This window comes from Camelus ferus, chromosome 6 (genome assembly GCF_009834535.1).
Source record: "Camelus ferus isolate YT-003-E chromosome 6, BCGSAC_Cfer_1.0, whole genome shotgun sequence".
NCBI classification, from domain to species: domain Eukaryota; kingdom Metazoa; phylum Chordata; class Mammalia; order Artiodactyla; family Camelidae; genus Camelus; species Camelus ferus.
The window spans coordinates 11,839,512-11,862,925 of NC_045701.1; the positions used below are offsets into that span (position 1 = coordinate 11,839,512).

General features: G+C 38.2%; 1 protein-coding gene across 1 annotated transcript; it reads left to right on the forward strand.

Annotated features, from left to right (window-relative positions):
- Positions 1–1,516: 1,516 nt before the first annotated feature.
- RSL24D1 (ribosomal L24 domain containing 1) lies at positions 1,517–14,718 on the forward strand. The gene is made up of 6 exons (XM_006179896.3): positions 1,517–1,671; positions 5,496–5,609; positions 7,331–7,403; positions 8,522–8,585; positions 10,203–10,288; positions 11,518–14,718. The coding sequence occupies exons 1-6, from the start codon at positions 1,591–1,593 to the stop codon at positions 11,589–11,591; spliced, it is 492 nt and encodes a 163-aa protein (XP_006179958.1). The 5' UTR covers positions 1,517–1,590; the 3' UTR covers positions 11,592–14,718.
- The last annotated feature ends 8,696 nt before the right edge of the window (positions 14,719–23,414 follow it).

Sequence of the window (23,414 nt, forward strand, 5' to 3'; positions counted from 1 at the left end):
TAAGAGGGAGAAGATCAAACAAGTAAAATAGTTTTCAGTCTCTTGGTTGACAAGGAGGTGTTGGGCAAATGTTTATTACTACAATTTCTGGTCTGTGTATTCGTTATTAACATTGTTCAGGAATTGCATGTCAAATGATTAGCAAAGAAAAATAAATACAAGTATCAGATAAAAGGAAAACATGTATTTGCAGATTATAGGTATAGAAACTAATTCTAAAGTTAAAAAAGACAACTTTTGAACATAAATTACAAATACTGCTGTTAAAAATCAACAACCCTGTAGAAAACTGTGTAAAAGACAAAAACAGGCAATTCAGAGGAAAGAATAGATTTCAAACATTTGTCAAGATTCCCAATCCCTTCCTAATTAAATAAATGCAAGTTAAAATAATAATGAAAGAAATTTAACTTCAGGTTGGCAAAGATCACCTTTGACAAAGATATGGTGAAATAGGCATCTTATTCGTTGTTATTGAATGTTAATTGGTAATACCTTTTGGAAGGCGTTTAGTACTATCTACCAAATTTTAAGTGTATATGGACCCAGCAGTTCTATACATATAAACTCTCTTGAAAAAAAAAAATCAGGATGTTTATTATGTCAAAAGAAAAGAAAGGTATGTCCAGACCAATTAAAATACCTTCCTGCAACAGCATATGTAACTGGGAAAGAATGTTAAGTATTCGTTGATAATAAAATGCGTATTGAATGCTTAATTATGAGCCAGGAACTGTTCCAGGTACTGGGAATAGAACTGTAAATAAAACGACAAATACCCCTGCTCTCATGGAGCTCACATTCCATGGAGGGGCGGCAGATGACAGCAAGATGCAGAAAAGCGTGAACAGGATGCTCATTAGTTCTATAAAGAAGAGGGACTGGAGACGCGCACATACACAGGTAAACATGTTTGTGCACAGAAAACCTCTGGTCGGTAATAAAAAGGAGTGACTACCACTGGAGAGGACAGGAGGCCTGGGGTTGGGGGGAAGGAATCTTAGTTTCCTTTGAGAATGTCAGCTTTTACCACATACGTATATTAATTAGAAGGCGGAGGCGGGGGGTAAAGGTGAACACTATACAAGTCTCTAAAATACTGCCGGGTAAGTCCTCGGAGCGCGAGACAACCGCTCAGGTTGCAGGGCGGACCCGGCTCCCGCCGCGGACTCCAGGCGAGACAGCCTGGACCGGAATCAGGGGCGGGGCTGGGGCCGACGGCGGGGAAAGGAGCTCCTAGAGACAGCCCGAGTGTGGAGAGCCGCTGGGGAAATCCACAAACCAGAAACAAGATACATAAGACATGAGTAAATGCTGATGTTTTATGACATGCTGGAGAGGAACACTAGGCGCTATAAACCGAGTTCAGAGAGGGCGACCGGGCCGACTCTGCACTGCGCCTGCGCCAAACGACGGTGCTTTGGCCTGCGCGGCCGCGAGAAGGCGCTATCACGTTCGGATCGCCTGCCAGAGGCTCGCGAGAGCCGAGGACGGGTGGAGCACTGGGACGAGAACCACTTTCTGTGACGGGGCTACGTCACTTCCCCCGAAGCTCGGCGTTCGGTCGGCGGGGAGTCACGCGCGTTCAACATGCGGATTGAGAAGTGTTATTTCTGTTCGGGGCCCATCTATCCAGGCCACGGCATGATGTTCGTCCGCAACGACTGCAAGGTGAGGCGGCCGAGAGCAGCGCGGGCAGCCTTGCGCTTCCTCGGGCCTGAGGCCGCGCCCGCTTGGTGCGGGGTTCCTCTGCGCTTGGGGCGTTTGGCCCGGGATTTCTGCGCTCGAGGGTGGTTTTACTTGGGGTTCCTTCCTCGTCTTCCCGCTTGCAGAGTTTCTCCTTGCTGGCGTCCCGACCGGAGCTGGTCACTAGGCAGCCCTGGGGCGAGGCTGGCAGCAATGAGGTTTAGGAGCGATCCCAGCCAGCGCCAGCGGGGAGGCTGGGGGTCTGTGTGGCCACTTTGTACAAGGGCCAAGTTCTTCAATTCGGTAAACTTATTGAATGCAGTCAAGCATCATTGCTGAGGTCCGTGTGTATACAGGTGACTAAGTCTTGGGGTCAGTGAGATCGGTAGAAATGTTGCATATGACCTAATAGTAGAGTTCCGTATTAAGGAGTTCTTGGAGGCGAATAGGGAAGGGTCGTACGTGAAAAGGCACAGAAAGGAGACGACATTTTCCTTAAGAACTTGAGAAAGAGGCATTCTAGGTGGAAGGGAAACGAACAGTTTGAGCAAAGGCTCAAACAGAGTGGAGCAGTTACACCTCTATTTAAGGATGTGACAGGAATGTAGATAGCTTGGGGTAGAGCTGTAAATACAAATATAAATCTGTATTAAAAAGATACCTCTATAAACTTAAGTTATAAACATACAGATACAGACTTAGGATAAACATAGAAATACAACTTCTTTGACTTACATGGGGTTAATTTGATAAACCCATGGTAAATCGAAATGCAAAAACCTGACCTACTGAATATCATGGTTTAGCCTAACCTTCCTTAAACATGTTCAGAACACTTACATTAACCAACAGTTGGGCAAAATAATCTAAAACAAAGCGTATTTTATAATAAAGTGTTGACTAGCTCATGTAACTTATTAAATACTGTACTGAAATTGAAAAACAGAATGATTTTAAGTGTACTGATGATGATCTTGTGGCTGACTGACGGGGCTTTGGTCTGCTGCTGCTGCCCAGCATCACATGAGAGTGGTACCAAGCTTTGCTAGCCAGCGAAAGATCAAAATTTCAATTACGGTTTCTGCTGAACGTGTATCACTTTTGCGCCATCGTAAATTCGAACTATCTTAAGTTGGGGACCCACTGTATAAGGCTTCGTTATGAAAGACTTGACATTGATACATGGATTTGCCTTTTTATACCAGAACATATCTCATTCTTCTGTTTAACACCTTGGATTTCTCAGGATTTGACCTCTCTTATATTTGCTTCTGAAGCACGGACACTTGTAGAAAGTACTAATTGCTTGTTTCCACCAGACCTGTTGAGTTGGAATCTTTGAGACGGGAGAGGAAGAGGCTCTTAGAATCTCTAATGAACTGATTTTTGACGTGCTAAAGAATTACAGTTCCTACTTCATCTCCTTATATGTGTATTCAAGATGGAAGATACTGACCTAACTCAAAATAGGAGTAAGGGTTCTTGCTGAGGGTAAGGGACCAAACCTATGTTTGGGAACTTGAAAGAGCATGTAGAAGATTTTGAATTCCTGCTCTTAGGAACATGACCAAGAATTTAAAGAAATAAATCAAACGATTGCCACATTGGAATCTCATCCATGGTGGGCATGATGGCTTTGTAGATGATCTGGTCGTCGTGATTTTATGATTTTTTTTGTCTATCAGTGTTTGTCAGAGCTGAGTATCAGAATTAGGAAGGACAGTGGGAGCTGTCTAGAGTTGGATGTTGATCTGGCAGACACAGAGGAAGTTCAGGTTGATGAGGAAGTCTATATTGCCAGCAAGGACAGTGTTGAATTAGCTGGGAGCTAACTTGCTCTAGGGAAGACCAGTGGATCCAGAACAGAGCCGATTGGGGAAATAAGAAGTAGAGGCCGTGAAGCACTAATGAAGAACAAGTACCTCATTTTTTCTTTGTTGATGATTCCCAAATCTTTATCTCCCTAGTTCCCAGTTCAATTTTTCCACTTGATGAGGAAATCCTGTTTATACTTAACAGTGAGCCTACTGAGAGTTCCTTATTGCCTCAGATCTTTTTCCTCTGAATTAAGACTGTCATCCATCTAGACAGTTTTGCTAGAAACATGAGGGTCATTCTTGACTTTTTCACCTCTTGTGTCTAGTTATAAGCTCTATCCATTCCGTCTTTGCAAAGGATAGTGGTGTCTTAGCTTTCTTTCTGCCGTCCTGCCCTAGTTCCAGATTTGGCACTTGTTACTTTTATAGCCTCCTAACTCTTAAAAGTAGAATTTGTGTGTTAATGCTCCATAGTTCTATAGTTTGCAAACAGAAAAAATATACAAAGTCTGAATATGTGCTTAATAAATGTTTGTTGAATTAGCGGCATAAGACAGCGCTGAAGAACTTTAACCTCAGATGGATCATTTGTTTGCATGTGGAAGACTGAGGATGATGCCAGAGGACTACATTAAAAGGAAAAATAGAGCCTATGAGGCTTTGTCTCACATACAATCTGTATCCACCACCTACCCCACCATAGGTTTAACTACTTCCTTATTGTGTGTTTCCATCTTGCTTTATACCTCATTATTGTATATAGCTTTTATCCTGTTGTTTATGTCCTTATCTGATCTTGATCTCTCTTGTTTGCAAAATGAGACTTAATCACGTTGCTAGACTAAGCTACTCAAGGTAGGGTATCATGTTTTAGTTATTGTATTTGTAGCACCAAATACAGCATCAAGCACGTAGTAGCTGCTCCTTACTTGTTGATTGAATCATTTTCCCATCTCAGTGACTCCAGTCTCTTCAGATACTTCATTGTGCTTTTCAGATGACGTCTATTAGACATGGAGTTCAAGCAGACTTCCCAGTAGCATCCCGTTGGCTCTCTTTGGAACTGAGGAGACCCAGGACAAATTCAAACTTCTCATTAGATATATCTCAGAAATGGGGATTTGTTTAGGAGTTATCTAGTAGCTATTAAACATAGGAGGCAAAGGTAATAGTACTTTGGGCTGAAAATACTCAAATTTTTACCAGTAATGATTTTATAGTGAGTTACTCCAGGAGACTACAGTAGTTCTCATATTTTCTAGTTGCTTTGAAGTTAATTCAAGAATGTAGACATGCTTTTACTCAACTCTCCCAGGAGAGGGCTCTCCAGGAGGTATGGGCCTAGATCACACTGATCTGTCATTGACCATTTCTAAGAAAATAGTGTCCTGTGTGTTTGGTGAAGGTCCCTATAGAACAGATACATAAAATGGAGTGTTTCGCTTTGTGTTATATATATAAAATACAAGCTTACTTAGCTTGAAATGTTTATACATTATTTTGACCTTTCCTTTTTTTTTTTTTTTTTGAAATTGTTTTGTGCAGTGATGAAAAGAACCAAAGGAGATTTTGGAATGGTTGTTTGAAACTTTTACCCCCTCAGCGAGGTATATAGAAAGTGAATTTCGAGACCTATTCTAAATTGGGGAGGGATTTAAATAAATGACTTTCCTTAAAATCACTTCCTTCATCCAAGATCATAGTAAGATTGTACTGTTATTCTATTAAAATGGTAGTTTTTAACCATATTTTTGGGACTCTCAGCCTTTGGTTGTGATGATGTTTGATAGTCAAAAAATAGTTCAATTTGTGCTTTATGTGATGTGCCTCACACGTTTCTGAATGGTCCCGTGAGTAAGTAGAAGCAGTTGTGAGTGAGAACCACTGTTATTTCTCAGACTTTATAGTGTATTTTGTCTGGAAGGCTAACATCCTATGATATGAACATTTTTAATAGTTATTTTTCACTATTTTACCTTACTTTTCTTGTAGGTGTTCAGATTCTGTAAGTCTAAGTGTCACAAAAACTTCAAAAAGAAACGCAATCCTCGCAAGGTCAGATGGACTAAAGCATTCCGGAAAGCAGCTGGTAAAGAGCTCACAGTGGTGAGTGCAGTTAGTTATCAAAGTCTTGTTTACAGTTTTCAAAATTTTAATTTTGGGGGAGAGGACATGTGATTTAGTTAACTATAACCAGGCTTCGTAGAGAGTGATTGGTGAGTGATTTATTTATATTTGGCTGTAGTAATAATCTCATTCTCATGTGATCCCCAAGCCATAAATCTGTAGAATTCTGAAAAGGGAAAAAATTCTCAATCTAGTTTGTAGAAGTGATTTTCCTTATTCATAAAAAAGTAGTTTTGGCTCTTGCAACAAGGGGGAGAGTCATTTAAATGGGTTGAGGTGAAGTTGAAATTGCTACTTAGGGATTTTGAAAGGAGGTTAAGAGATTAAAAGATTTTTGAATAACAGTGAGGGCTCAGATGAGGTTTGTAACAGACTCACTTACTATCAGTTTCTCGATTTCCTTAGGAGGACTTTGGGTCTGAGAACGGAGAACTTAGTTAATAATGCTGGTGTAAGGAGGAACAGTGGGAAGTCAGGGGTGAGGGGCTTTCATGAGGTGGGCCCCCATCACCACGTAGCTGTTACTGGGTTGGTATGAGGACCTGGTGAAGCTTGTCCACACTTGACCTGTGTGGAGGGAGGAGGTGGAAACTGCTACACAGGCTGCTTTTGAGGGAGGGAGATCTTAAAACTATCTCCTTCCTCCATGAGTTCCTCTTCCCCCAAGCTCATGACTCTTTCCCATCTCTACTCCTTAAAGGCAGTTTCTGTGCAGTCGCCATGAAGCCCTTTCCCAGCTTCTTTAACACCAGAGGTTTTTCAGTAAACATAAAGAATATTTTTTTGACAAGATGTAAGGCCAAATCATAAAACTTTTGTCAGAAAAATACTTTTCATTTCGGACGAGTAGATATGTAGCATCTCATATACAGGTGGCAGCTGTACGAGTGAAGAAAGGATGCCAGGTCGTAGTCATTTGCTGGTGACCAGGTACCTTGTTGTAGCTGAGGTTACTCTGATCTCAGCAGAAGCATGTGTATATAAATGTAGTAACTAAGGGCAGGGTGCATGCTGTTCCATATGTCTGAGTCTGATAGATTTGAAAACCAAGAAATATCTGTAGTTTTTCCAAAATTATTTTGCATGTTTTAAGATATTAAGATTGTCAAAATATCAACTACATTTGGAGGGGACCTAAAGAATTTCAGGGTGGAGCTCATGTCCTGCAGAGTAGCACCACATTTGTTTGAAGATGTGTAGTTTCATACCTTTATGCTGTAACCCAAAGGTTTATGGGTAATGAAATACATAAACATGCTGGGTTTTTTGGTTGAACCATGTGCAATTCTCCTTGTTTGACTTTCTTTGGTCTGTGGAGAACAGCAGTTTCATATGGTTCAGTCTCATACATAGTTTTCTGGCTGTGAGTCTCATCTAGGAATGGAAACTTAGGGAAGCTTTTTAGTTTGTTTATAATCCTCGTGACTGTTACATGCCCCTCTGAGGGATTGGGGCAGTCCTCTCCTCTCCCCTTCCTTTAAGAATCATGTCTAGAGAGATGTTTTCAGTGGGGCTATTTTGCATGTCATGGTGTTTAAAGGAGAAAAAGTATGAAAACTTCTATTGGCTGGGGTCACCCTGGGGGAAATCTTAATATGTGTCCATGCCTTGAAACACTCGGAACTTTTGTGAAATGGAGAAAAAGTCTTAAATGCTTCCTTTCTACCTCTCTTAAAACCATGTTTTTCCCGCTCTTACAGGATAATTCATTTGAATTTGAAAAACGTAGAAATGAACCCGTCAAATACCAGCGAGAGCTATGGAATAAAACTAGTAAGTCACAAGGGAATACCAGGAATTTTCAAGAGACACTGGTTTGGGATATTATCATAACTTTAATATCAGTTGGTTGTTTAAATGTTAAAATTCTTCTCTTTTTCATAGGTTAGCTTTTATTCTTTTATCCTCATTGTAATGGTTCTATTGTATTTGTGTTTTTTACTATAAGCTACTTCAAATTCTTTTCAGAATTGGCGAATGTATCCATTATAAAAATAACATAATGATTAAATTTGGTATTTGAAGTGCCTACACAGAAATATAAAAACATTCAAATATCTGAAAAGTAAATAGAGATGTAGAGTACTTTTCTGGGTGAGTGTGGCGTAGTTAAGATGTAGAGAAAATGTAACACACCTTACAAGTTTAGATAATTTGGTTTAGGGATAGAAATACTGTATTATCCATACCTTGTAAAATTTAGTGATTTTGTTAAGTTAAAAAATGCAGCACGTAAGGTGATAATTACAGATTTTCTAAGAGAACTTTTAGGTGCTTGACTTAAGCAACAATGAAGCTGAACAATGAACTGAAATTAAAAGCAATATTTAGTTCTTACCTGCTTAAATATTTGTTTTATTTATTTATTTAAGTAGGGAGAGGCTTTAATTTAAAAAAATTCCCATATGTAATAAAACTTGGTTCCTTAAGCTAGCTTGTAGACTCCAGTATGTCTCTTTGTTTGAAGCCCTTCGCCCTGCCTTTCTCCTTCCCACATGTCTGCTTATGCAGCCTTTAGCCATTTCTAGTCTTGGGTGTGGAGGTTTGTTAACTAGAAGTGTCTGAGGCTTAGAATTCTACCAGCTTTATCTGTCTGTATTGGATCATAGGTAGGGCTTCCTTTTCACCACCTTTTTGCCAGTTAGTCACGAGACTTCAGGGGAGGAAATGGCATGTCGTGGGCGTGTGTAGTTGCATTTGACACCCTCTAAAGCCTTGTTTCTCTTCCTGAACTGCATGGAAAAAATTAGGCTGCCGATTTGGAATTGCTTAAATTCCTATTCCACATTTCTAAATTAGAATAAAGAATGAAGTTATTGTTAATGCTTTTGTTGATGACAATCATCCTGCCTGAATATACATAAATTTAACTTTTATGAATTTTTTTGTAGTTGATGCAATGAAGAGAGTTGAAGAGATCAAACAGAAACGCCAAGCTAAATTTATAATGAACAGGTATGAACATTTAAAAAAAAATCTTTATTTTCATGTAACTTCAGACCTTAAAAAACTGATAAGATGGTATAAAGAACTCTTGTATATTCCGTTAGCATTTAGCCACATGTACTTTATCCTTAACTCTTTGTGTAGTAAGTTGAAGACATGATGCCTTTTCCTCCTAAGTGTACTTTAGTGTATGTATCCTAAAAATAAGAATGTGGGTTTTTTGTGTGTGGGATTTTAAATTGATGAATACACATAACATTGTTAGTTTTAGGTGTACAATATAAGAACGTGCTTTTACGTAACCACAGTATAGTTACCAAATCAGAAGGTTAAAACTGATAAAATTCTATTATTTAATCTATAGACCTTATTAGATTTCACCATTTGTTCCAATAATGTCCTTCATAGCAGCAGAAAATCCTGGGTCATGCATTTGATTTAGTGGTCATATCTCCTCAGGTTCCTGTAATCCAGAGTTTCTCACCTTTGTTGTGAATGACGTTGACTTTTTGAAGAGTACAAGTCAGTTATTTTATAGAATGTTCCTTACTTTGAATTTGTTTGCTGTTTTCCCCATGATGAGGTTCAGGTCAGGCACCTTTGGCCAGAGTATCACAGGCATGTGTGCTTCTTATGCATTGTACCAGGAGGTGCATGTTGTCCCTTACTGGTGATGTTAACTTCAATCACTTGGTTAAGGTGGTGTCTGCTAGTTTTCTCCACTGGAAAGTTACTCCCCCCCCTCCCCCCTTTTTAATCAGTTCACATCTTGTGGGAGACACATTGAGACTCTGCAAGGAGCCTGTTACTCCTCAAACTGGTACCTACTGGTTTAGCATCCATTAGAGTTCTTCTTGAATCTGTTACTGTTGTGATGGTTGCCAAATTTTTTTTAAATTTTATCATTTCTTCTCCATTTATTAATTGGCTTTTTTATGTGAGGGAGCATTTTCCTTTTCTCTCAGCTGTAAAATTTCTTCTTTTATTGACATTATATCTGTGTGTATTCATTGATTCTTATTGTATTCATTGGGTTGTAATTTCTTTGTCATTATTTATTTTGATGTTCTGAGTACCCCTGGTTGGTCAGTGGGAATTCCTCCAGGCGGACTCTGTGTCATTTTGATGGTTCCTCATCATTCTTTGAATGCTTTCTTACTTTATGGCTAACAAGATGTTCTAGTGTCATCTTGCACTTTCCTTGCCCCAGCTTGGAATTAGCTATTTCTTTAGAAGGAGAATCAATTTTGATCTAATCACCACAAAAGTCTGTCATAGAAAAGAAGCACATGCCAACAGCTTTCTGGCTTAAAAAAAAAAGTGTTAAAGGATTACCAAAAGGGGCCCAAATGCTTGAGAACTAGTCTGTCAGCTTTTTTGTTTTTTTTTTTTAATGTCTTACGTGTTTTGTGCTCTTGTAATTACTGAATGATTTAAGAAATTAGACTGTGTTCTCCATTTGAGGAGAAGATATAGGTACTTTAACAGAGATTTGTTTTACTGTATGTGTATAATCTGAGTCTTGTTAATTCTTAGCTGCAGTCTCAATTTTTACAAATTACGGATTGATGTCTTTTAAAGAGGTTTTAGTAACTGAAATTTTGGCCTTGATGTGTTTTATCCTAGGTTGAAGAAAAATAAAGAGCTACAGAAAGTTCAGGACATCAAAGAAGTCAAGCAAAACATCCATCTTATCCGTGCCCCTCTTGCGGGTGAGTATTGCACTACACAGATGTTCTCTGCCTTAAGTAGAGAAACGAAAAGTCTAGATTTTTGTGGTCTGTGTAATTGGATACCAAACAACTTTTTAAGGGTGAATCTTTTTTTCAGGAAATGTTCTCTCTCATTTATGAGTTATTTATAAAAATTTATTCAGTGTGTTTTGCAGTTCTGGTCAATTTACTGCATATAGTGTTTCCTTTTACCTTCATAAAATCCTAGGTTCCATAAGATCTCTCTCCAAGTTAATCAGAAGGAATTGAGTAGTAATAGATGACTTCTCCTCATAACTGTTTTGATTAATGGACAGTGTTTTACATTAGTAGTTCGCATACTTCGGTTGTATGGCAGTTACGTGGGAAACTTTATATGTAAACACTGAAGTCCAGGCCCTTTGAGCCTGAGCCTCTGTTCTTTTGTAGTTTTTTAGGTGATTTTGATACTTCAGTTTCAAAACTAAAGTTTTATATTAAAACCCCTCTTTGTACTTATATACCTTACAGCTAGACACTCATTTGGGCAGTTGCTCGTATGCACAATTCCTTTTGTGAGGTACTAGAAAACCAGTCTTACGCAGCTGGCACTGAGTACAGTCTACTTACTTACAGTTTACTTATTTATACAGGTTACTTAAAGGGAGAGGAATTTTGGTGAGATTTAGCTTTGCCTAAACCTTAGCAAAGTCAAATTCTGTAACCACATATTGAATAGATTTTTGCAAAAGTCCTAGGTAGGTTGTTTTTGTACCAGATTTTATTAAAATAGACAAAATCCTGGCACATTTGGCTCCCATATAGGCGATAAAAACGTAAGAATGAACCATTGTTATCCAAGTTTTTAGGTATCTAAGTTTTTAGGTAACCCTTTTTGAGGTGCATAGTACAGTGTTAAGAGCAGAGACCTTGGTTCCAGATGGCCAGGGCTTTACATCTCAGCTCTTTGTCTTACTGGACTTACTAGGTCTGAGTGACCTAGGTCAGTCATCTATCTCTGTGCCTCAGTTTTCTCATCTTTAAAATGTATGTTGTCACGAGGGTGAAATGAGCAAATATATGTAAATTGTGATATATCATAAGATTCATGTACGCTTAGTTGCTATTCCTAAACTACTTAGAATCTTGGATGTTTTAAAATAACATTAAATATTCCTTTTTTAAGTGTTGATATGAGTTCTGTAAGGTCGCACTGAATTGATGAAGTTTATTTTTAAATTTTTTTTAAGGCAAAGGAAAGCAGCTGGAAGACAAAATGGTACAGAAATTACAAGAGGATGTGGACATGGAAGAGGTTTCTTAATACCCTGTCTGTAACCATTTCTATAATCTCCTTTGGAGAGCTAGAACTTCTAAATTATTGATTTCTTTTTTTACATAAGGTCACTCAAAGGAAAGGAGATTAAAATACTTCTCTCCTACGTTGCTATCTGCAGAACACCAGATATAATGGATGCTAGATTGCATCTCAACGTTAAACCACTGATAGATACCCTTTTATAAATCATGAACATTCTGTTTGTAAATACAGAGGTGAATTGTGGACATAAAATGGTCATGCCATTTGTTTACTGGCACTAGGCAGCATTTACATAATAACTAATGACAAATTCATGGCTAGTGATATATAAAATAAAAATTTTTTTGCAGTAAAGTATTCCCTTTATTAATGTTCTAGAAGGAGTACAACAAGGAAGTAACAATCTATATGATAAGTAGCCTCAAGTAGTATCTTTTGATTTCAACATTTCTGGTTTTGGTTTATTAGCATCTTAGAACATAATGGCCTAGTATATTATATTGAAGCCTAATTATGGACTATTTTGACCTGGTTTAACTATTATGATAGGCATTTGTGGATATTGGGGGTGAGAGCTGAATAGTCTGTTCCTGAAATAGCACTGTACTCTATAATTTCTGCTTTGGAGAATACTCAATTCTAATTTCAGATTCTTGGTAGAAAAAGCCTATTTTTTTGAGCCTAGCAATGAGTTAGAATCAGAGGAATCCAGTACCTATTAAAATTTCTTGTTTTCTTAAAAAAAAAAAAAAAACCTCCTAATTGTTTCTGGAAAAATTAAACATATGGGTAGCATATTGTACATTATTGGCACATACAGTAGTTTCTAAAGTAAGTGCCTACTTATTTATTATTTAAAAGTACTAAATAAAAGGTATGACTTATTGATTACTTGAAAGAAAATTACTTTGCCCACACGTACTACTGAAGTAGGAGATATAGTTAAAACTGTGTACTTTATGGTTCATGTTTCTATATTTTTACGTAATTTATGATTAAGTATGTTAAGAATATTAAGTAACTCAGTTTTAATGTTTTTAGGAAGAAAATTTAGAAAAATTATACATTATAAAATTATAATTACATAGTAATGGCAATATTTTTATTTCAGTATTAGATTAAAAAAATAGATTGATCATTAGACCAAGACCTGAATTTTAGAAGACTTGAATTCCAACTTTGTCTTATTTTTAAAAGATGATTCATTTGTAAATGACATTATTGATGTAACAATTAGGGGAAATATGTGTGCAAAGACATTTGTAAAATTACTTAAAGTTTTCATTTTATACGATATTCATGTTTTAATATAAATATTTTAAAAATTACATACTATTAGGAAACAATAGTTCCTCCTGTGCTAGTTAGGGAGCAGCTTGGCTGTTGCTTTGAAATCATTAATTTTGGGAAACTGATCTGGAACAAAGAGCTGACATTGCATCTCAGACAGTTCTCTTAGCTGTCAGGATTTCATAGTACTTTGAGATACCAGCGCTTACTATAAAGTATTTGGATGCAAATGCCATGCTTTTATCCACCCACAGCTTTCTAAGCTGGTCAGATCACTGAGGATGAGTTGCCCCTTGAAAGTGTTGCCTGAGAGGTAGTGTGGCACAGTGCTTTTAGGCTACTGTTGTTTCGCCTTGTCTGGTTCAGACCTCTGCTGGCCATTTAGCATAACATAAAAGCATAAAATTGTCCAGACACTCTGTACAGAATGTATTCTCTCAGAATTTTTTTTAACACATATGTCTTAAACCTTGTTAGAGTGCAGCAAAAAATTCTTACATTAAAAAAAAAAATCTCATTCCTTAAAAATAAAAACCCTAGGAAGATGTTCGTCCTGTAGATGGGAGTTTGAGAAGGACTAGCCTATTATCTTACGAAGTAGAAGCATTATTCCAATTTTATAAATGGAAAAATACTAGGTGTAGATAACTTGCCCCTTTATCGCATGGAACAGAAGATGGAGGAGGCAGGAATCTGTGTTCTTACCTGTCTGTCTCCAACCTTGCCCTGCAGATATGTAGAGGGGATGTATGTAGAGTCTCTCAGATGCAGTCTTCACAAGACCAGGTGATTGCTACAGTGCTCACTTGACTATGCTTTGGTTTCTTCATCTGAAAAAAAGAGTGGAGACGGTAATAGGACAAATCTCAGCCTTTTTAAGAGGTAAGCTAGTGTTAAAATGTTAGCTATTAGGATTGGCTTTGTGCCCACACAAAACGTACTAACAGCAAAGGGCTTTGACTTGGGAGAAAGGTGGAGGGTCTTAGGGTTTGGCGCTAGCTGTGCTAAATTCAGTGCGCTATACTTAGTCTACGAAGGAATATATATATAATTTAAATTGTTAATTTTAGCCTTTGTATCAGCTGGAAAGTTCAGTTATTAAGAGCATCTTATCCCTATTCTCTTGTGAAGATTGGGAGGAAGAAATACATTTCTGGTTCATCAGCATTATTTTAAAAAATGAGTCATTGCCCACAATTTTAAGGGCTAATTTATATGACATATGGGAAGTTATTTTTTCCTTTTGTCCTTTAGCTTACATTTTAAATGGAGATTTGGAAAAAGGCATCAGACTTTATACTGAGTGATTAAATTCTAACATTGAACGAAGACTACACCTTGTAAAAATTAACATGGCAGCCTGCTGATTTAAGAGTGTTGAAGAAATAAGGGGAAAAATATATAAAAAATCAATTTCAAAGGCTATAGGAAGAATTTTCCTAAAGTCTGTATTTACTGATACATAGCAGAATTAAAAAGGTAACCCACAAGTTGTACCCCGCATGTCTTTATACTGAGTGTACCAATCAGCCGCATGTCGATTTGAATCATTTTTGTGTCTGTTGATGAATTTCTTTTTAAAGGAGAAATGACTTTTATGTTGTGAATGTAACAATCTCTAGCTTCTGGTGCCATGGGATGAGCCTCTAAGTTAAGCTATCCTGCTTGAATACTCTCCCTCGGTTTCCTATGTTAATTGAAGCTATCATGTAGGGGTTGGAGGTGATGTTTCTACCACATGACCATCCCTGGGATATACCAGCTATGTGAACTGATTCTATAGGCTCCCATTGATTCTGTGGCCTCCCTGTGATCCTGCCAATAAATTCCTTTTACCAAAGTTTGTAGCAAAGAATCTTGACTGTTAGACATCCCCATCCTCTGCAGCAAATCCAGGCAGTCCTTTTCTATCACGGTCTCTTAAGAGTGAGGGACTGTTTCTTATCCCAGGCATATATTAGGTACCTGGTGCATGGAAGGTGCTCGATAAATGTGACTAAATGGAAAGTGTGTGTGTAGCCATTTGCTAAGTGTACTGCAGTTTATTTTTAAAATAACCAGCAAAGTGAAAGATACAAAGAATAAATTAGCAGCAGAGAGAGACGTTAGGAAAGGAAGCAGCCTGTGACTCTGACATTAATTAAATCTACACTATTGGGAAGACTTGCTGTGAAGAGCAGCGCTTACCTTGGGTTGCAAAACTGATTTTGCTGCTTAGGTCGAATTGTCTAGTGGTGATACACCTGCATTTATGGGTCTGGCTGTAGCATTCACATGTCAAGGCATCCCAGGAAGGCTCTGCATGAGCTATTTGGGCAGGTTTCTTAAAGAAGTTTTGCCTGGAACTTGCTTTGCTGATGAAAGTAGTAGTTTACTTCAGGAGCCACAGAATCTAAAAATAGAAGTAAGGACAACTAATTGGGGAGAATCTGTTAAAATAATGAGTACTGCTTTTTTTTAAGGAATGTTAACTAACCAAAAAATACAGGAATCTGGTTCCTTAGCATTTTGAGGAACTCTTTGTTTTCAGACTGTCAGCTTTTAAATACATGGTTAGTATATTTCATTTGTTTAGAACATTCCAGTAAAGTGCATATATGTTTGGTTTGACACCAAGCCATGAACTCTTAAGAGGAACACCAAGTAAAAGTCTGCCATTCTAGTCAGTGAGTTGCCCCACACAGTTTTCCAGTGAACATTTAATGATACTGTTACACATTAACTCTTGTGATATCAGGGAATGCAGTGTAGGCAGTGAGCACGCATTACAGGCAGTCCACCTGATGAAAAGGATTCAGAAGCAAATGATGATACAACATACTCGTACCGTGTTAAACTGCAGGCGCCTGCATTGTGTTGCCCACTGAGTTCCTCTTCAGTACTCTTGACATTCTTCATGCTGCCAAACACCAGAGCCGGTAGCTTTTTGACTCCTAGAGACAGTTTCCCCATTTCTAGAAGAATATACAATGCACGTGAGTTAATGTAAAGGAAAATACCTCAAAGGAACCAATATCCAGGTCTTAACCTCTCAGTTCCTTTGATCACATGTTTTCAAACAGGCACTACCACCTTGTCCCAGAGTTGTGAGAATCCAGTGCTATGTTAATTGTTAGAGCCAGGTATGTTGCATATGTTATAATAACCTTATAAGTTGGTGTCCTCATTTTGCAGATGAGGAACGTGAGACTGTGAAACTGTATAGCCTGCTCCATATGTCACGAACAAGCAGCAGAGCTTAGATTCAGACTCTGGCTCAGTCACTAGCTGATACCCTAAACGGCATCTAGCATATTGGTGCTCAGGATACGTATGTTCATTCATTCAAGGAGAAAAATCTAGTGGTAAAAATGTCCTGGAGAAAAGGATAGATTTCATAGAGCACTTTGACTTGTGACTCTGGACTGGGCACTTTTTCTTACCAGTTCTTCCAGGACTGACAGGTGATCATCTCCTTTAGGTTAAGTACAATTCAGACAGCATTTAATGAAGTGAATGTTTTTTTGAAATTTACTTTCCTTTAAAAAGTACTGCAATACCTATAATTATAGTATAATTGTTGGAGAAAGGGTTCATTTACCCCTGAAATGCATGCTAATCTTGTTATCCAAAATTGATGAGCAATTTCAGTATTTAAAATTTTTGTTTTGTGTCTGCTGTGTGTAAGGCATTGTTTGCCTCATTTAGCAACACAATAATTTGTTATATTTGAGAAATTTGTATCATTTTGAGGTATATTCCTCTAGTTACAGTTCACGTTTTATAGGACTGTTTAAATCTAATAGCTATTGCTCTCAGGCCAGTTCTTAAATTCTCTAACGCTGTCAGGGTTACTGCCAGTAAGAGTTATGTCTTTGTCCCAGGGGCTGGAAGCTCTGATGCTGACAAGCTTCAGGCTTCATCTTAGGTGAGAGGTGAGTTTTGAAGATGTCCAGTGTGTTATTTGATTTGTCTTTCTAATAAGTGATGTGGAAAGGGATCTAAAATCATGTTCTCACAATGCATGAGCACACGTGGCAGTATTTCATTCCCACTGTTACTTAGTGGACCCTCAGAAATACTCTGGGCCCTACTGAGCAACAGCATTCCTTTCTCTTGATGGGAAGTCCCCACTGGAGATTAGGGATCCAGGAGGCTTTGGTCAGAACTGTTGAGGATGAGCTACAGTAGCACCCAGACAGGGCCCTCCAGCCTGATGGCACATGAAAATCTCTGGGGCAGTTTACAGTTATCAGTGCCAGGTCCCTGCCCCAGACCAGTGAAATGAGAATCTGAGATGGAGGCCCAGGCATTGGTATTTTTAAAAAGTTACCAGGTGCGAGAGTCGGAGAAGATGATGACAAAGAGGCACTTGAACTCCCTCCCTCCGGGTGGGCGCTCCGAAACACCTAGCTCTGAAGGCCAGAGAGGCTTGCACCCACACGACTAGCAAACAAAGGAGCAGTTGTTAAAGGGTGTGAGAGCACTTGCTGTGGCTAGCTGCCCTGTGGGCCTAGAGTCAAAGAAGCAGGCAAAAATCAGCAATTTTGCACTTTTTCTGAAAGAGCGTATCTGCGTACTTTGAAACCTGCTGCTTCAGGGTCAGGCTTATACCTTATACCACATATCTAGGTGCTAGCTGTGATCCCTGGAGCTGGGAAGCTGGTGGACACCTCCCCTGCTGTCTCCTTATAGCCACTCAAACTTGCCAGCGTCACCAAGGAAGGAGCTTGTACACATATCTATGCCCAGCTTTGCTGCTGCTTCTAAGGGATGGGCCTGGCTCTGATTGCTAACAGGGCTTGCCTTCATGAGTCCCACAGGACAGTAGCAAATAGAAGCAGTTCTTAATGGGCACAGAAGCACCCCCTAATCTCTGCAGCTACATATGTGGGCCCAGAGCAGAGCATGCAGGCAAAAATGCTTATCTCCCAGCTTCTCCGCTTAGCAACATACTTCCCCAGCTGCTGCCTAACGGTCTGCCTTACAGTCAGTCTGTATCTAGATGCTGGCTGAGATTCTCCATTTTAGGACACTGATTGGTGTTGGCATGCCCTCAACTACTGCGAGCCACTGAGAACAAAGGAGACACCTTGGATAATCCCAGAGGTTTGAGAGAACCAGGAGCCAGAGCCAGGCTGATAGATGAGGCTTATCTCCTACACAAGACCATTCTGTCAAGACTGGGAGAGGTGGCTGTTTTATCTAATGCTCAGAAATCGACAGAGTCAAGGAAAATGAAGAAACAGGAATATGTTTCCAGCAAAAGAACAAGATAATCTCTAGAAAAGGATCTTAATAAAATGGAGAAAAGTGACGTACCTGATAGACTTCAAAATAATGGTCAAAAAGCTGCTGAGGTTAGGGAGCAATGCAGATGGAAAATGAGAGGGTCAACAATGGGAGAGAAAGACCTCTACTCTGAAAACTTTTTATAAAAACATTGATGAGGGAAATTGAAGATGATAGAAAGAAATGGAAAGATATTCCATATTCATGGACTGGAAGAATTAATGTTGTTAAAGTGTTCATGTCACCCAAATCTACAGATTTAATGCAGTCCCTATCAAAATACCTGTGACATTCTTTGCAGAACTAAAACAATCCCAAAAGTCACATGGAACTACAAAATACCACAAATAGCCAAAGCAACCTGGAGAAAAAAGTACAAAGCTGGAAGTATCACACTCCCTGATTTCAGACTATACTTCAAAGCTATGGTGATCAAAAGAGTAAAGCACTGGCACAAAACAGATGTATGGATCAATGGAACAATATAGAGAGCCCAGAAGTAAACCCACACACCTATGGTCAACCAGTCTACAACAAAAGGGGTAAAAATATGCAACGGGGAAAATACAGTCTCTCTTAAATAAGCAGTGCTGAGAACATTGGACTACTACATGTGGAAAAAAAATGAAGTTAGAATATTCTCTCATACCATGTACAAAAATAAACTTGAAATTGTAAAAACCTAAATAAAAGACCAGAAATCATAAAACTCCTAGGAGAAAAAATAGGCAGTGAACTGTTTGACATAATTCTTGGCAAAAAAAAAAAAAAATGGTGTGTTTCCTCAGGCAAGGAAAACAGTAGCAAAAATAAACAAGTTTGACCTAATTAGACTTAAAAGCGTTTGCAAAGGAGACCATGAACAAATGAAAAGATAACCTACCAAATGGGAGAAGATGTTTGCAAATGATATAACTGACAAGGGGCCTATATCCAAAATGTATCAAAAACTCACACAATTAACTATCAAAAAAACCTGATTAAGAAATGGCGTGAAGGCTTGAATAGATATCTTTCCAAAGAAGATGTACAGATGGCCAGTAGGCATATGAAAATATGCTCAGCATCACCAAACATCAGGGAAATGCAAATCAGAACCACAATGAGCTATCACCTCACACCTGTCAGAATGACTAATGTCAAAAAGACGAGAAATAAATGTTGGCAAGGATGTAGAGAAAAGGGAACCCTTGTTCACTGTTGGTGGGAATGTAAATTGGTACAGCTACTATGGAAAACAGTATGGAGGTTCCTCTGAATATTAAAAATAGGACTACCGTATGATTTCACAATTCCACTCCTGGGTATATATCTGAAGAACACAATTCAAAAAGATATGTGCACCCTAATGTTCAAAGCAGCACTGTTTACAATAGTCAAGATATAGAAGCAACCTAAATGTCTATCAACAGATGAATGGATAAAGATGATGTGTGGGGGGGTGTATGTGTATGTATGTATGTGTGTATACACACACAATGGAATATTATTCAGCCACAAAAATAATGAAAATTTGCCATTTGCAAAAACATGGAAGGCCCTGGAGGATAGTATCCTAGTGAAATATGTCAGACAGAGAAAGATGAATACCGTATATTTTCACTTATATGTGGAATCTAAAAAATAAATGTTAACAAAACAGACTCAAGATACAGAGAACAAACTAGTTATCAGAGGGGAGATTGTGGGGAGAGGGCCAAAATAGGGCAAGGGGATGAAGAGGTACAAGCTAATACATATAAAATAAGATAAAATAATGTACAGCACAAGGAGTATAACCAATATTTTACAATAACTTTAAATGGAATATAACCTGTAATATATCAAATCACTGTGTTATATACTTGAAACTAATATAACATTGTTAATCAACTATACTTCAATAAAAACAGCCCCAAAAAAACCCAAAAACCAAGAGTTAACATTATAGTGAGGATGTGGAGAAAATGCAACTTTGTGCCCTGTTAGTGGGAATTAAAAATTTAGAACTTACCATATGACCCAGCCATCCTACTTCTTAGTGTCAAAAAGAAGCAGAAGTATGGTGGCAAAGAGGTGTCTGTACTCCCATGTCCCATGTTCATTGTGAATTATTTTCAATAGCCAAGATGTGGAAGCAACCTAAGCGTCAGTTGACCGTGAATGGATCAAGAAAATGTGAATACTCATACACATTGTTATTCAGTCATAGAAAAAGAAAGCCTGTCCTCTTGTGATAACATGCATGGACCTGCAAGGCATCATGTTAAATGAAATAAGCCAAATAGATAAGCACTGCAAGGTATCATTTATATGTGGAATTAAAAAATGAGGTGAAACTCAAATGATAGGAAAGTGCCTGCTGGGGGCAGGGGAATGGGGCAGGAGGGTCTAATGTAAAACATAGCAACTATGGTAATGGTCACATTATTGTCTAATTGAAACTTGCTAAGAGTAAAACTTGTGTGTCACACACACAAAAGGTAAATGTGTTAATTTGATGGGGGAATCCCTTCACAATGTGTGTGTGTATACACACACACACACAAAATTATTAGGTTGAACATTTTAAATATCTTACAATTTTGTCAGTTTTAACTAAAGAAAGCTGGAAAATACTACCAGGTTATTCTAATGTGTTTCCAAGGTTGAGGACTAACATCTATAATATCTAGAATTTCTTAGTTTAGGCAGCTAATACAATGTTGTTTTCAAATAGTGCCTTTTCGTGAGGAATTTTACCAAGCACTCTTAATATATTTCTTTATGTTATCAAGTGACTCTCCCAAAATAATGGACTAATTACCTCTCCTCCAAAACAAAAACAAAAAAACAAAATAATGGAAATATTTTTAGCACAATGCGTGGATAACTTCTGCAGCAGTTATGTAAAATTTCCAAGTACCTAATGACTCCGCTATGATAGTTAACTGGATATTTCTTGAATTTTAAAACAAATTGGGGTTCTAAGATAATTTTTTTTTTTTTGGAGTTTGATTAATATTCCGTCTGGACCAATGTAACCTTGGAATTAAGCAGTGAGGATGGTATGGGCCATTTGCTAGGATCTACGTATTTTATCTTCTTTAATTCCCTCAATTATGAGGGGCCTGACTAAGACTCCTTGACTCCTAAATGAGGCTCTCACCGTATTCTTCACCTTTCATTTGTGCTCCTGCCATGGCGTAGTTTACCACAAAAACTGACACTTACCCACCTTTAAAGAGAGGTTAAGAGGACGTTATAAGTGGAACAGGTTGGGTGTTGTGTCTAAGAGAGGTGTACTGTACCATGTGCAGGAGGACAGAGCTGAAAGATGGAGTATTACTTGAAGCAGTTTTTCATATCCTTGTTATAATTGTATTTGGATTTCCCTGATCATCACTTTGGGGTTCAAGGTCCACTAATTAGATATGAACAAGTACAGTGTGTTAAGCAGATCAACTGTTCAAACTCATTTTGGAATGTTTCCATCACAAAACACAAATGACTAGTTAAAGCAGCATCTTCTAAATTTCTTAGTCTTGAGTTTACAAAAATATTCAAAGACAACTACTTTCTGTCTTTATTCTTGTCTTCCCAGTAAGGAAGCTGTACGGTCATAAAGCAGTGAAACAGGTATTATCTTCTGAAGAAGCAGCAGAGCTGGGGGGCTCAATAAATAATTCATCACTTTCCCACCTCCACCAAAATCTCTTCACTCCAACTGCGAACTTGAAACTGAAGTGTTCAGGTCTAGGACTTTCAATCTGCTCTTAATACTCTTCTCTCTGAAGTGAAAACACGTTGAAAACCTATTTATTACTTCTAAACCAACCTTAAATGTGCTCTTTTTGGATAAAGTAAGTTTCAGATTAGCATTTTGCAAGGTGTTTGAAATTTTAACTGCCATTCTTTCACTTATTCATCCATCTATTCGCTGAATATTGAGCTGAGCACCAGGCACAGCTCTAAACAATGTGCAGATACTGTAGTATAGAGAAATAAATCCCTGAACTTACGGAGTAGTGTGAGAGAGAATGTCCCAGGTAAAGACTGACACCAATCTCAAACAGAAAATAATGCAAGAGTGTGTCAAAGCTTTAAAAGAAGAAGACATTAAAAATCAAAAATCCCCACCTTGATCCAGATATCTTAAGAAATTTAGTGTAAGAAATAATTTTGTGCCAGAATATATATGCACAAAGATCTTTGTATTTTAGCACAACATTGAAAACAAGGACTGGTTAAATAAATTATGGCACAGTATGTAGTAGACTATTCTGAAGACATTAAAAAGATGCTGCGGAAATGTTTCTAACTACATAGAAAGGTACTTATATTGTTAAGTGAAAGTTGGGGGTTTCAGAAACAGACTCACAGATATGAAGAACACACTAGTGGTCACCAGTGGGGAGAGGGAAGGGGGGCGCTACAAGATAGGGGTAAGGGTGTAAGAAATACAAACTACTATGTTACTAAAATTAATAAGCAACAAGGATATATTGTACAGCATAGGGAAATATAGCCATTATTTGTAATAACTTCAAATGGAGTATGAGCTATAAATATATTGAATCACTATGTTGTATACCTGAAACCAATGTAAGATGTTAAATCGACTATACTTCAGCTGAAAGGAAAGTTGGGGTTTTGAAGTGGTATAATATGATTCCATGTGAACAGCGGTTCTCGACTGGATGCTGTTTGGCCTTTCGGGGACATCTGTCAATGTTGGCAGACATTTTTGGCTCCTACATTGAGGTGGTACATGTGGTGAATAGAGGTCAGGGATCCTGTGGAAAACCCTACAATGCAGAGGACAGTCCCCCACACCGAAGAATTATTTGGTCCAACAAGTCAATATTGCTGAAGATGTGAAACCCTGCTCTTAAATAATTACATACAGCATTGAAAGGACATAAACCTTTTGGATAAATAGGGTCATAGATTTTTTTTTTAACGTTCTTTTTCTTTGTGTGTTTATTTGGATTTTATTTTAAATGAGGAAGTATTGACTTTGTAATTAGATGCAAAGAGAAACTGTTAAAAATGTGATGCTAAATTTTGGACTCATTATCTCAGCCGGAGAATGTTTTTTCTTAAAGAGTTCAGGCATTTCTGTCTTTTCCTACTGCTTTCTTGGCCTGTGCGCACCTGATTGCCTGTATTTGCGATGCCTCTGTTATTCTGATGGACCTGGTTCACTCCTATAGTATGGGCTAGTTACCTGCCTAGTAATGAGCTATATCCATCCAAGGAAGTCATCTGTTCTGTGCTTTGGAGATCATGTTCTTAGACAACCAC

Excerpts from the sequence above, each read along its gene's own strand:
- RSL24D1 (XM_006179896.3), top strand. The coding sequence starts at position 1,591 with ATGCGGATTGAGAAGTGTTATTTCTGTTCGGGGCCCATCTATCCAGGC. Across the intron at positions 7,404-8,521 it reads AGAGCTATGGAATAAAACTA|TTGATGCAATGAAGAGAGTT; the intron begins GTAAGTCACAAG and ends ATTTTTTTGTAG. Across the intron at positions 10,289-11,517 it reads TATCCGTGCCCCTCTTGCGG|GCAAAGGAAAGCAGCTGGAA; the intron begins GTGAGTATTGCA and ends ATTTTTTTTAAG.